We start from the raw sequence: 15,382 nt of genomic DNA on the forward strand, positions 1-15,382 counted from the left end.
ACCAGAAGGTCTAGCTAAGATAATTCATGAAGGTGGCCACACTAAATAAAGATCTTCAATGTAGAACATATTACGTTGGAAGAAGATTCCATCTAGGACTTTCATAACTAGAGAGGAGAAGGCAATGCCTGGCTTCAAAGGACAGACCAACTCTTATTAGGGGCTGAAGTTGAAGCCAGTGCCCATTTACCATCCTGAGAACCCCAGGGCCCTTAAGAATCATGCTATATGTACTTTGCCTGTGCTCTAGAAAAGGAACAACAAAGTCTGGAAGACAACATATATTTAAAGTCCACTGTTGAGATCTGCTCAGAAAAGAAGATTCCTTTCAAAGTAGTACTACTCATTGACAATGCACCTAGTCACTGAAGGGCTCTGATGAAGATCTCCAAGAAGATTCATGTTGTCTTCATGCTACTAACACAACATCCATCCTACAGTCCATGGATCAAGGAGCCATTTTGACTTTCAAATCTCATGATTTAAGAAATACATTTTGTAGGTCTCTAGCTGCCACAGATAGTAATTCCTCTGATGGATCTGGGCAAAGTAAATTGAAAACCTTCTGGAAAGCTTTCATCAATCTAGATTAAAAACATTCATCATTCACAGGAAGAGACCAAACATTAGCAGGAGGCTTGAAAAAATTGGTTTCAGTCCTTACAGATAACTTTGAGAGGTTCAAGATTCCACCAGAGGAAGTAACTGAAGATGTGGTAGAAAAAGCAAGAGAACTGAAATTAGAAGTGGAGCCTGAATATGCACCTGAATGGCTGCAATCTCATGATACAACTTTAACAGATGAGGAGTTGCTTCCTGTGCATGAGCAAAGAAAGTGGTTTCTTGCAATGGAATCTGCTTCTGGTGAAGATGCTGTGAAGGTTATTGAAATGACAACAAAGGATTTAGAATATGACATAAACTTAGTTGATCAAGCAGCAGCAGGATTTGAGGGGACCGATTCCAATTCTGAAGACAGTTCTGTGGGCAAAATGCTAGCAAGCAACATCACATGCTACACAGAAATCATTTCTGAAAGGAAGAGTCAAATGATGTGTCAAAACTCATTGTTGTCTTATTCTTAGAAGTTACCACAGCCACCCCCGCTTTTAGCAACTACCACCCTGGTCAGGCAGCAGCTGTCAACATTGAGGCCCAGGACCCTCCACCAGCAAAAAGATTATGACTTGTTGAAATCTTGGATGATGAAGCATTCTTTAAACAATAAAGTATTTTAAATTATGGCCTACACATTGCTGTTTTAAAGACATAATGCTAATGTGCAGTTAATAGACAACAGTATAGTTGTAAATACAACTTTTGTGTGCACTGGGAAACCGAAAACTTCACTGACTTGCTTCATCATGATACTAGCTTTATTGCAATTGCCTGGAAGTGAGCCCACAACATCTCCAAGGGATGACTATAGCCAGTATCACATTCTCTTTGTGAGCAGAATCTGTGAAGTTATCTGGGAAAGAGACAAACCAACAAATAAAGCTCAACCTTCATGGACCATGGCCGGAAAAATGCAGCATTTCTTCAGAGATACTGAGCGACTCCTAAAATACTTAGCCTTAATTCCCTTTAAAAACCACATTGAGTAGAAAGAAACATAAACATCCTGCTTTTCCTTCTCTTTCTCTACACTCTCCCTGCCACCCTACTTCCAATTATCTTACAATATAAATCTAGTAAGGATTTAAGTCCTCTCTCCTCTTTCTTATCTGTATTCTACCATTTATATGGACTCGTCTTTTTTCAGCAATGAAAGTGTTCTTTCTCCATGCCCTGTAGGCTTCATTTGCTTTCCTTGGCCGAGATGAGGCTCTAGAAGTTCTTACTCTTCATAATTTGCTCTGCCTCTTGTTCATCCTCAGGAATTCTTCTGTTTCTGCATATCTTAGTAGGAAGTCATAGTCATAAAACTATTGATAGGTTCACCATAAATCCATACTAATTAGGTACGAATTTTATACTTTCCAATTTCCTCTAGAATTTCATTGCTGCTCAGAAGTTCTTTATTCTTCTAATTCACTTTCTGTTTTATTTTAAACAAAATCCTCCCTCAGATTCTAACCCTGACTTTCTAAATCCTTTTCAATAAATGGTAAGACCTGACTGATAAAACCAAGACCATTCAGTATAACTTCTCTCTTCACCTTATATTTTTCTTACACTCATCCATTTCTTTCCTTCTTGTCTCAAAGAATAAAATATATTTCCACATAACCATTATTCACCCATTGCAAAAACAAACCAAAATAAAAAAGACTTTTCCTCAGATACTAGGAGGAGGAAAGCAAAGTCTATCTATTTCTACCTTAATCTGTCTCCTTGACCAAAGAGTATTGTTCTATTTATCTATTGCTGTATAACAAATCTTTTCCAAACCTTGTAGCTTGAAGCAATTTATCTCCCTTGTTTCTGGGGTTGACAGGCTTAGCTCAGATGGCAGTTGAGACTGGAGTCATCTGAGGGTTTATTCATTCCCATGTCTGGCTCCTGGGCTGGGACAACCAGAACAGCTGGAGGCTAGTGGGAAATCTCTGTCACCATGTGCCTAGCTTGGGTTTCCTCACAGCATGGCAACCACAGAGGGCTTGGACCTCTTACAAGGCAATTTAGGGAACAAAAGCAAGTATTACACGAGACCAAGGCAGAAGCTGCAACAATTCTTGTGAGGCAGACTTACAATGCAGTGGAGTGGTTCAGGTATAAGTCATACGTAGGGGTCTACACAAAGGTGTGAATACCAGAGGGACTCATTGGGGAGTCATCTTTGGAGACCAGCACCCACCGCTTATCAACACTCACTACCTCCTCACTCCTGTAACCCCCGCAGTGTCTTTTCTTTCCCCTGCATTACTTGAAAGTATTCTCTTAAATTGTTTTTTTCAAAGATCATTAATGTCTTCCTTTCCTCAAATTAGCATGTCTAAAACCAAACTTACCACCTTCTTCTAAATCTGGTGTTTCTTCTGGACTTTTCTGTCAGTGGCACCCTGTTTCTTCCAGGTTCTAAGCCTGTAAGTGATTATGTGTTTCCTCTCTTGTTCTTTGTTTTGCAGTCAATTCTTGCAGCAGGTCAATTCTTCACTGTCTTACAGTTTTCCATTCCATACCCACACAAAAGTAGGACTTTCATTACCTTTTAACTGACTATTAAAGTGGTTTTCCCCCAAAATTTTTTTGCTTCTAGTTTTCTTTTCTCAGTCTATCCTATATAGTATCCATATGAATATTTTTAGACATAGCTTTATAGAATCATGTCCCTGCTTAACAGTGAACTCCAAACTGCTGCTTTTCAAGATACCCTATGACCTGTGATCTGACTCAACCTGCCCTGCCAGTTTTAGATTCCATTATTTTGCTTCACGGACCTTCCATTTCAGCCAAGCTAACATGCTTGCCTTTAACCAAATATCCTCTTCCCACCAATATACCTTTTCCAAACTAAGCCCTCTCCCTGGAATGCTCAAGTTCAACTTCCTATATTAAAACTTTATCTGTTTCAGAATTACTATAGCACTTTTGGGATCCCTCTTGTATTGCTGCATTATATAGTCTTTTAACTTTGCTTAAATAGAAAGCATCTCTGGGGCAGAAACTGGGTCTTATTTTACTCCTGTTTACTACATGATATGCATAACTTGTATACACAAGTACTAGCATTAACTTTTATATATGCCTCTTGGAAATTCTGTGGCACATAGTTCAGTGACTATCCAAGGTCATGCAATTATGGCAGAGATGGGCCTCAACTCCAAATTCTGTTTATGTTGGTGTGTGGCCACATTCTGCTGCTACCTTAAATATTTCCTGGTGGGATAAACTGATTCTGTTCACTCTCATAGGCATATATATTATGCTGAAATTTTTTTTGAATTGTTTATTTCATCTTTTCCTGAATTATAATGCCACGAATGCCAATACTCAGTGGTACAGTGGAAACTGAAGCATTTTCAGAAAGCTTATTATGCTGACAGAGAAGCCCAGGGAAATTTAGAAGTTATAGGCAATCTCACAATTATCTTGATTATTTTGAATTCCCGTTGGTTCCTGCATTTCTGGGAGACAGCATTTTCAGCAGCATTTTAAGAATCGGCTTTAAGATGAATGTGCATTATTCCATTAACCTTTTCTTTCCTAGTATCAAAAGTAATGCCTATCCTTATGCTTAAATTTGAAGTTCTTTTGAAGGTACAAACCATTTGAATGATATATCCCTGTATAGGCTACTTTTGGATAAACAATTGTGTTGTCTTTTGCAGATCCTACTTATAAAAATACATTGTAAAGAGAAAACGCTATGCCAGTGGTTAACATTATCCATCAATACCTATCATTTGAAGCTATGCCTCAGAGTGAGTGCCTTTTCTGTCTGCCCAGGTGGCTGCCTGCTCTGCAGATATGCACAGCCCAGCTGGGCTTTACCACACAAGAGTCTCTTAAAAACTGGGGATTCTCTGGCTCCTTTGCTTGCCGTTTCCACACACCATTGACTAAGTTGTCTTATAGAACTCTGTGTTCTGTCACCCTCAGCAAACAGGTGCATAGTACAGAATATTCAGGGCCATAAACAGAAGTGCCATTTCTCACACCTGGATGTCTTCTTCCTAGCCCAGTTAATGGGTCATTTATTACTGGAGACAATATAAAATAAAGATGGTTCACATAGTTACCATATTTTTATCCCATTTCCTCTGGCACTCAGGACTCATGACGATATGAGTCAAATAGGACGTCAATGTGACATTCCCTTTGTTATTACTACTTCATATAACAGATACTTAGGAATCTAGTATTTGACTTTTTTTTTTTTTTTTGCCTCTGCACAGGCAGTTATCAGTTCAAATCTTAATTCTAATACTCACTAGCTCTGTGAATTTGGACTAGGTGTTTAGCCTTTCTGACTGTTTTCTCATTCATAAAACAGAGTCAATCTGATATTAAGGGATATTTTGATGAAAAAAATGATGGTGCCAACTTTGTAAAATTGCATTTAGGAACAAGAGCAAACCTATTCAACATACAAAATATAATTAAACATTTCAGACCATCGAAAGACTGTTACATTTATTGCTACTATAGCTTTTTTTTTTTGTAGTAAGTGGACAGTATGGATAACTGAATGTGCCTGACCTTTAACATCAGTGCTCTATCCTGTATGATGCTGATGGCATTGTATGAGAAGTTGGTCATTGATTCTCTGCCAAGTTCGGCCGCATAATCATCAGCAAGGCTGGGTGTGCTATGGAACATCTTTGAGCTTGAACTCTATGACATTCCTTCTCAGCTTCCAAATGGGCATGCACCTGCTTTGGCTCTTCACTTGTTTCCTAATCAGTGGATAACATCTTGACTAAGCTAAAAAATAAATTTGGGGTTGGGGCTTATAAGGAAAGCTTGGATGTGACCTCTAAGTAAACTTTAGTGAGTATGTTGGCCAATCTCTCACCAAAGCTGTGATTTGATGATCTTAGACATCTGTTAAGTACCTATTTTGTGTCCAGCACTGTACACCACTTTGGGTATATAAGAAGATCTAATCTAGTAGTTTTCCATTGGACATTTAGAATAGTCACTACTGTAAGCTTGAAGAGAACGATCTTCAACACAGAGCTGGCTCTAACTGGAGGTCTCCAAGGTTTGCAGATTTAGGAGTTTTCCAGAGGACTAAACCTGGCATCTTACAAATGTTTCTGGTCCTTGGCCATTACTGTTTCATACAAATTAGCTTAACATTCGTACCATTAGGCTTATCACCAGATTTCACATCTATCACCATTCTCTTGGAATGCCATTGGTGTGATCCCTTCTTTGTTGTCTTAATTTTCCTTTTCCATAGAATTTGTTGTAAAATCAAAGATCTCATGGGACCGTTGTATCTAATAAGATTTAATGCATGTAAAGGGCAAAACACAAAAATGGCTACCTATAGAACTATGGATCTATAGAGCCACCAGTGTCCTTTCTGACCATATTAATAGCAAGGGTGCAAATCATAGCCAGGTAAAGGGGACACAACCGTTCTACATTTGGCAGTTCTTGGTCCTGTTTTAGAATCTTGAGTCTCAAAGTTCTACCATTACCTTTCAGAGTGTGGCAAAAATCTGATGGTTAGGTTGGTTACTTAAATAGCTGGAAGTACAAAGGCCATATGGCATATCCTTTTCTCCAAGCACAAGATACCCATTCTGAGAAGCTGGAGTTTAGAACTGAAGTGTTAACCCAACAGAGTTACATTGAGCCTGCAGCCTTAGTGATCCAGAGGGTGCAGTTGCTTTGACAGTTCAAATTTCCATTAAGCCATTGCAGCTCAGATCTACCTACTTTCTCCTCTACTGCTTGATCAGCCCTTTGGATTTCCTTCCCCCTTCCCCTATTCTTTCTCTCCCCTCTACATGTCCCCAATTGTTTATTGAACTTCTTGTATGTGCTAGATACTATTCTAGGCACTAGGGGGCTGTCTGTGATCCAACAGAATTTCTAGTCTTATGAAACCTACTCTAGTGGGAGAGAAAAATAGTTAAGTATATAACATAATGTCAGGAAGTGGTTATGTCCTTCATCAGTGTTTGGTATGTTTCCCTCTCCAAAAGAGCAAAGAGTTCCAGAGCAGGTCCCAATACCCAGGGAGTTGGATTTCTCCATGACACCTACAGCCTAAGAAGTCTGGGCCCCTTAAAGACCCAGACCTTGAGTGTATTGTGTGTGACAAAATTAGAAGACAGTTGCCAAAGTGTTAGCTGTGGTCTTCAGAGCAGAAGAGAGCACAATGGTCCCAGGAACCACCCTCTCCCTTTCTTATGCAGCTAATTCAGCAGGAATTCCATAAGCCATGTCCAACTCTTCATTCTCAACCCCTAGGCTAACTCTGAGAAGCTCTGTAGTCTGTATGAAGAGCGCTTGAATGAAGCAAACGTGAAACTGGATGAAGTGAGTCAGCTGGCAAACGACCTAAAAACACAGAAGACAAAGCTACGGAGTGAGAATGGTGAGCAAATGTGTTGCTTCATCTGTGAGCCAGCCTCGGTCCCAGCAGCCTGGTGGAGGGACTCCTGAGATGGTGACTCAGTCACTAAAACTGAGTCAGCATTTAAAGGTTCTAGGGGAAGAATGCAGCCTCTGGGTTAACCTTGTCCACAGATATGTTCTTGTCTGGTAAAGGTTACCTCTGTGCTGCCTTGAGAGGCTCCCCCCAGCTCTCCTTCGGGAAGGAGAAAAGCAATATGCAGTTGGATGAAGCAACTCTCAAGATCAAAAGATGGCAGGGGCTGTCCACACAGCCTGTAAGGCGTGACTTGTCAACCTCATTGAAACAGGCATTTTTTTCTAATTTTCAATAATAAGCCCACACTTTTTTTTTTTATACTTAGTAAAAGCCATAGTCTGTGAAATAGCCTACAAAGGCCACATATTTGGGCCTCTCATTATCTTTCTGATGTCTTCTACTACTTTCTCCTTCCCTCATTCTGCCTTGGCTGAGTTTTCAACACACCAGGCACACTGGCATCCTAGGGTCTTGCCCTAGCTTTTCTCTCTGTCCAGAATACTCTGTTAATTCTTCAGAGACTTGAAGATGAGAGTTAATCAAACACCTATCTGGGGGATGTCAGGATAGGCCTTGTTGAGAAGGCGACGTTTGAGTGCTCTCAACCACGGTCTTTGCTTCTTTATAGAGTATTTAATACCTTCAAACAAACGACATACTTGACATGATAAATGTGCTTATTTGCCTGTCTCCGTCTGTGAGAATGAAGGCTTTGTGTAAGCTTTGTTTTATTCACTGAGGTATGTCAGTCATCTAGAACAATGCCTGCCACTTATTGGTGCTGCACAAACATTTAATAAATAAAAAGTAGAAAGATGTCCCAAGGTTTACTCTGTACTTTCAGCTACTATTGATAGGTTTTTGTGTGTTTTGTGGGGTTTCCTTCCCCCAATCTTTAACATTGTGGCATTTTGTTTTCTTTTTTCAATTTGTCACAAGGGTTTTTTCGTATCCTTCATACTTAGTCATTTATAATGACTGCTTCTAACCCGTCAAGTAGAGGGACTATAGTTTACTTAACCTTGCCTTATAACCTGACTTGTTTCTCTGCTCTGAACAGCATGTGACTAGCTGTTTCTCTGTAATTAGAATTATTTTTAGGAATATCTTTCCAGAGTTCACATTCCCAGGTCAATGAAAACAAACAATATTCTTTGCCCAGAGGCACACACTTGACAAAAAGAATAAAGACCATTTTGGACTGTATCACATCCTTCCGCTAGCGGATACCTGTTTCTAGATGGTAAGGCTAGCATTAAAGCTACATTAAAATGGGCTGGCAAAACTATAAACCTAGAAACTCAGAAGAAACTGTTTATGGTTCTAGCAGGGACACTGACTAGGACTCAAGCAGTGCGGGCAGGGTATATAACACTGGGTCTTGTTATAAAAACCCCAAGTTGCTCTCTGACATGTAGGACATAGTCTGTGGATTCCACGGTCCAGCAACAAGACTGGAGAATACCTATGTCTGGCCATAAAAGATGTGCTGTATAAAATTGTTGTGATAGACACTGCCTACCTCCCCCTAGGTTATTGGCATTAATTTTCTACTCACTTTTTTGATGAGGAAATTAGTGGGTAAGTGAGTGGAGTGAAAGTGGGTGTGAAGCAATAATTCTGTTCAGGATGAAGGACCTTTTTTTCCTTCCTTTAATTCTTATTTTCACCTTTTGGCTTTGTGTGAATTAAATTTTAAGTACATACCTATCCAAGCCTCCCTTCCCCTCACTGGGTCCATGCTCCAGACTTTTTGTTGATTTTTTTGCCACTACCCACATGCCCGGCCCTGTCAACATATCACACTCCGCTTTTAAAGCCAACCAGTGGCAAATGTGATCAGTTAAGCCATGTGAAGTGGGTACTTGTTCTACAAGATACGTTATATGTTCGTCTCAACCCCCTAGTGGATCAGCATTTCTTCAGGCTCCTTTTCAATATGATGTTGTCACGCAAAGATTTTCAGTTTGGTCCACAGAACACCAGCAGTCCTCAAGACCCTTATAGGGGGCTTATGAGGTTAAAATGATTGCTTTTTTAGTTCTTTTGCAATTTATATCAATGCTGAAAAGCAGTGACAATTAAAATTACTGGAGCCTCATCAAGACACACATCAAGACAGTGGCACCATACTGTACTATTAATCATTATATTCACTGATACATACTCACAGGTTGGGAGTCAGTTTCAGGTAAGAACGTCCTTAATAAAGCAGTAAAAATCAATCTTATCACATCTTGATCCCAAGTATATTTCTTTTTAATATTCTCTCTGGCAAAAAGAAGTATGGTTAAAGCACTTCATGTTTTTTTNAGCAGTGACAATTAAAATTACTGGAGCCTCATCAAGACACACATCAAGACAGTGGCACCTTACTGTACTATTAATCATTATATTTATTCACTGATACATACTCACAGGTTGGGAGTCAGTTTCAGGTAAGAACGTCCTTAATAAAGCAGTAAAAATCAATCTTATCACATCTTGATCCCAAGTATATTTCTTTTTAATATTCTCTCTGGCAAAAAGAAGTATGGTTAAAGCACTTCATGTTTTTTTTCCTTTAAGAAGTGTCAGGGGTGCCTGGGTGGCTCAGTTGGTTAAGCGTCTGACTTTGGCTCAGGTCACGATCTCACCACTTGTGGGTTCAAGCCCCGCATCAGGCTGTGTGCTGACAGCTCAGAGCCTAGAGCCTGCTTCAGATTCTGTGTCTCCCTCTCTCTCTGCCCCTCCTCCACTTGTACTCTCTCTCTCTCTCTCTCTCAAAACTGAATAAATATTAAAAACTTAGAAAAAAAAAGTTTCTGTTAACATGTTAACATATCACTAAGATTTTTGCTATTATTTGAATTTGAATTAATACAAAATTTTCCTTTTAATTTCAAATACACTATTAAAAATAAAATCCATGAACAGAAAATCTCTTTGGGGTCCTTAATAAATTCTAAGCATATAAAGTGTTCCTGAGACCAAAAAGTTTGAGAACTGCTGATTTAGCCCAAACAGATGCTTCCTCAGGATACTGAGAGATTAGAAATTGTTTATAGCAAGAGATACGGGGATCATAAATATTTGGGGCTTTTAATGTTACACTAATTACTCTATGGAAGCAACTGCCTCGGCTCAGGATTGGCTCAGCATTTGGTACTGTTGCTAATAACCAAGGTATTTTTTTCCTATAATCAGTCTACCTATCACAGTGGATAGACTACGTGTAATGGAATCTCCCCCCCCCCCCATGGTCATATCCTCCACTATTTAATGACTATTTCTTTTATTTTTAATTTTTTTAATGTTTTATTTATTTCTAGGAGAGAGAGAGAGACAGCATGAGCAGGGGAGGGTCGGAGAGAGAGGGAGTCACAGACTCTGAAACGGGCTCCAGGCTCTGGGCTGGCAGTCAGCACAGAGCCCGACACGGGGCTCGAACCCACGAACCGCGAGATCATGACCTAAGCGAAAGACGGACGCTTAACCGACTAAGCCACCCAGATGCCCCTTTAATGACTACTTCTAATATTTACTTAGCAATTAGTCTACAAAACACATTCACACTCATTTAATTTCCATTAGCAATTCTTTATTGTTGTCCTCATTTTAGAAGTGAGGCAAATAAGTTGTAATTATCTAGAAATGATATAGACAGAAATCGGTAGTGCCATACGAAGTAAACAAAGGAGCATAGCAAAAAAGAATGTGTTCTTCAGTGTTAAAAACTTAATTTGAATCTACCTCCACCAACTGCTGGCTGTGCGTGTTTGTGTTTCCATTATATTTAAGTAAGTGTCCCTGGTTTCCCTTCTGTAATGTGGGTAATAGAATAGCAACATAATCAAGGAGTTATGAGAATGGTAACTAGATAGCAGTACCTACTGCACAGAAGATTCTCAATATATGGTAGCTAATATTACCTGCTGTTGACTCAAACTCACTGCTAAAAATCAGTTCTTTATTAGGGCTCCTTTGTGAGTCCTAGAATGGAACATCGCTGTAGTGCTGCTGACGGCTGAACACTCAGACCCGTTCTAAATGTTATAAATATGTGGTTGCCCTTCAAGTGAACGAGGTAAGTGAGGAGGCAGTGGATGAGGAGCAAGGCTCTGATTAACTTACTTTGTGTAATCTCTCTATAGGAGAGTTCCTAAGGAGGCTGGAAGAAAAGGAGGCTCTAATAAACCAACTTTCCAGGGAGAAGAGCAGCCTCACTCGACAGATAGAAGAACTGAAAGGGCAACTGGAAGAGAAGTCCAAAGTAATGCATCTATTATTTCTCATCAGTAGCCTGACTGTATGTGTCAAAAATACTAGTGTTTGATGGGGCAGCCTCAATATCTTCTCATATAAAAGATGAGAGGAGAGTGCCTCAGAAGTTGCGGAAAAAAGAACATGAGGGACCTTGTATGTGCTGGGAAGGACCTTGATCACTGAAGCATCTTCCTCAGTGATTCAAATTGCTTGTCTAGTTTGTCAGATTTAGAGCAAGCAGACTGTGTATTTCCATTTTGCATTATTACTTGAACAGTAGTCAGCAAGGCTCTTTATGGATCTTTGATTCTGAATTGCACCAAGAGATGGAATTAAATAAATGACCAGAATGAAATAAATGGGGCGGGCTAAATTCAATATTACTTTTACGTTGTCAATAAATTGTGCATATTGGTCATTTATTCCCGAGAGGATATATAATGTTGTTAGCAGGTGACCCCAGTGAAAGTGGCTCTTTCAGGTGAAAGCATAGTGACTAACACGAGAGATAAATTCTTTGAGCTCTGGTTATTTCAAGTTAATTCTTTATTCATATTCAAGGCACCTTGTTGCTAACACCCCAAAGTGCCTCACTTATTAGTAATCTCACTGCAAAGGCATCTACTCTGAGGTGAAGGTCATTGAGACTATAGACTTCTGTTCTTAAATATTTTATTTTATATCCTACACTCTCCTTATTTCCTATGTTATACATACGTTTTTGTTTTTTAAATGTTTATTTATTTTGAGAGAGAGAGGGAGCTTGTGCACTCATGCAAGTGAGTGAGGTAGGGGCAGAAAGGGAGAGAGAGAATCCCAAGCAGGCTCCGTGTCATCAGTGCAGAGCCCAATGCAGGGCTCGAACTCACAAACCGTGAGATCATGACCTGAGCCAAAATCAAGAGTTGGCTGCTTATCTACTGAGCCATCCAGGGGCCCTAATATTATACGCACATTTTAAAAAACTCTTTTTTAATGTTTAGTCTTGACTGAGAGAGAGAGAAGAAAGCAGGGTGGGGGAGGGGCAGAGAGAGAGGGAGACACAGAATCCGAAGCAGGCTCTAGGCTCTGAGCTGTCAGCACAGTGTCTGATGCGGGGCTTGAACCCACAAACTGTGAGATCATGACCCAAGCTGAAGTCGGCCACCTAACCTACTGAGCCACCCAGGTGCCCCTATATGCACATTTTTTTAATGTTTTTTTTTTAAATTAATTTATTTATTTCTAGGAGAGAGAGAGAGAGACAGTGTGAGCAGGGGAGGGTCNCACTTAACCTACTGAGCCACCCAGGTGCCCCTATATGCACATTTTTTTTAATGTTTTTTTTTTTAATTAATTTATTTATTTCTAGGAGAGAGAGAGAGAGACAGTGTGAGCAGGGGAGGGTCAGAGAGAGAGGGAGTCACAGACTGGAACAGGCTCCAGGCTCTGAGCTGGCAGTCAGCACAGAGCCCGACGCGGGGCTCGAACCCACGAACCGCGAGATCATGACCTAAGCGAAAGTCGGACGCTTAACCGACCAAGCCACCCAGGCGCCCCGCTATATGCACATTTTTAAATGACTACCGTGGTTCGTACATCAGACATTCTGCTAGATACTTCTCTCATGGCATGTCAATCTTCATATAAGTCCTATGAAACTGGTAGAATGATATCTTTTTATATGAAGAAACCAAGGTTCTGAGAAGAAAAATAACATGCCCAAGGTCATACAGCTAGTAGTAGACAGTAAAGGAATTGATGCAGGTAGTGAGATGATTTAATTCATATTTTAGAAGATCTCTCTGGCCGACTTCCCAGTAGCCTCCAGCTGGTCCATGAGGCCCCTCTGCATTGGCTGCAGCTTCCGTCTGTGACCTCCCATCATACATCTGCTTCCCTCATCTCCTCCCCTCCAGGCGCCCAGGCTGCCTCTCTGCCTCTTAAGCAAGCCACCGTTATTCCTGCCATAGGACTTTCCTAGCTGCTCTTTCCACTGCCTTCCGGCCCGTCCTCAAGGGCTTTGGGCAGTGACGGGAAGGAGGCAAACATTCTGCATTGTGTCACTGTTTTAGTTTCTTTCTGCTGTCAGAATTTAAAAACAAATTAATCTGCTTATATGTTTGTTTTGTGTATCCATCCACTCCCTCCTTTATGGTTCCATAGGGCAAAGACTTTGTCTGCATCTCACTCACTTCTGTAAACATGAATACCTTGAACAGGTGCTCAATAAATATATAAGAGGTAGGCGATTTAAAGCCAATTTTATTGGGGGCGCCTGGGTGGCTTAGTCGGTTAAGTGTCCGACTTTCGCTTAGGTCATGATCTCGCGGTTCGTGGGTTCGAGCCCCGCATCGGGCTCTGTGCTGACTGCCAGCTCAGAGCCTGGAGCCTGTTTCAGTCTGTGTCTCCCTCTCTCTCTGACCCTCCCCTGCTCACACTGTCTCTCTCTCCTAGAAATAAATAAAACATTAAAAAAAAAATTAAAAAAAAAATAAAGCCAATTTTATTGGATTTCAAAATCTGTGTCCTTCTCAGGGTCAGTGTGTATTATTGCTCCTCCTTCCCTGCCCAAGCGTGTCTGGCTGAGGCTGTCTTTAACTAAGCCTTGTGCTCTCAGAACTGCATCCGTCTGAGGAGATGCTTTTCTTCTAATGTGCAGAAAGGACCCATGAGGACTGGCAGAGACTCCGCTAGACTCGGTTCTTTCCACTAGACTAGATTATCTTTTGCGAATGATGCCCCTAGGTTAACCAGACCACCATACAAGTGACGGAAATTTTCACTAAACTGAGCTCGGTTGTCCAAAAAGTAGGGTAGCCACTACTGCACTACAGGTGGCTATCTAAATTAAAATTTATGTTAATTAAAACTAAAACTCAGTTTTGACCACACATTATACTGAGCACATTTTGGGTGTTTCATAGCCACAAGTGACTATGGTTACCATATTGGATGGCACACGTATAAAATGTTTTTATCATCATAGAAAGTTCTATTGGAGGGTCACCTGGGTGGCTCAGTCTGTTGAATGGCTGACTCTTGGTTTTGGCTCAGGTTATGGTCCCAGGGCTGTGGGATTGAGCCCCGTGTCAAGCTCCATGGAGCCTGCATGAGATTCTCTCTCTCTCCATCTACCCCTCTCCTCCACTCACTCTCTCTCTTTCTATCTAAAATTAAAAAAAAAAAACCCACAAAAGTTCTATTGGATAGTGCTGTTTTTAAATGATGAGACAATTTTCAGAGATTTACGTGTGAAATAAAAGATTTGTTTTTTCACTAGTGAATGAAAAGCTGGATCAAATCTCAGTGATCCTTTTTAGTCCAAATAACATCTGAACCTTATCTAGTGCTAAATACGAATCTTACTGTCTAAATGGTAGGGAATGTTCTTGCTACCTGTGCATCCTCCACTATTTCCAGAACTCTCAGGGCTGCCTATTGCTGAAGCCCACATAGTCAGGCAGGCATTTCCCTAAATAGAACTCTCTTTCCTATTATACCGGTAGCAATTAGATACTCTACCCTTTCTTGTCCCCAATTCTTTCCCTGGTATTATCTTACTAGGTTCAGGTTCAGCTTGCTTTTGTGACAGGTTGTTATTAACCTTCTCTAAAAAAAATGTAAAAATGATGTCACCTCCAAGCGTTTCGTTGTTAATGGTAGTGATGCCCCTCCCCCCCCTTTTTTTTAACATGTGCTATGTCTGTTAAGTCACAAAGTGCCCTGGCCCAGGCCCTGCAGTCAGCCAAGCATGACCATGACCTTCTCCGAGAGCAGTATGAGGAAGAACAAGAGGCCAAGGCTGAGCTGCTCCGGGCTCTATCCAAAGGCAACGCTGAAATGGTGCAGTGGAGAAGGAAGTATGCAGACGACATCACTCAGAGAACTGAAGACTTGGAGGATGCCAAGTGAGTAGGGCCAGGCGCACCTGAACCCGGAGGCACTTATGCAGCAGGGGATGCGGGCAGTGGCTGTGTTTTAAAGGCTTCACGTACCCACTTAACAGCTCCTTACCAAGTGTGTGAATAAGCCAGAGACCAAAGCTGAAACAGCCACTGCTGGCAAGGAGCAGGTGCTCCAGTGGCTACACACTAACAA

The 15,382-nt window shown here is 40.8% G+C and overlaps 1 protein-coding gene across 1 annotated transcript in view; it reads left to right on the forward strand.

The window, feature by feature from the left end:
• Positions 1–15,382, forward strand: part of MYH15 (myosin heavy chain 15) — a 150,184-nt gene that overhangs the window by 80,953 nt on the left and 53,849 nt on the right. The window contains exons 28-30 of the mRNA XM_077771823.1: positions 6,874–7,000; positions 11,191–11,309; positions 14,996–15,192. Coding sequence (XP_077627949.1) covers positions 6,874–7,000; positions 11,191–11,309; positions 14,996–15,192 — 443 coding nt within the window. The remainder of the gene's footprint in view (positions 1–6,873; positions 7,001–11,190; positions 11,310–14,995; positions 15,193–15,382) is intronic.

Source organism: Crocuta crocuta, unplaced genomic scaffold, assembly GCF_008692635.1.
Source record: "Crocuta crocuta isolate KB4526 unplaced genomic scaffold, BGI_CrCroc_1.0 scaffold56, whole genome shotgun sequence".
Taxonomy (NCBI): domain Eukaryota; kingdom Metazoa; phylum Chordata; class Mammalia; order Carnivora; family Hyaenidae; genus Crocuta; species Crocuta crocuta.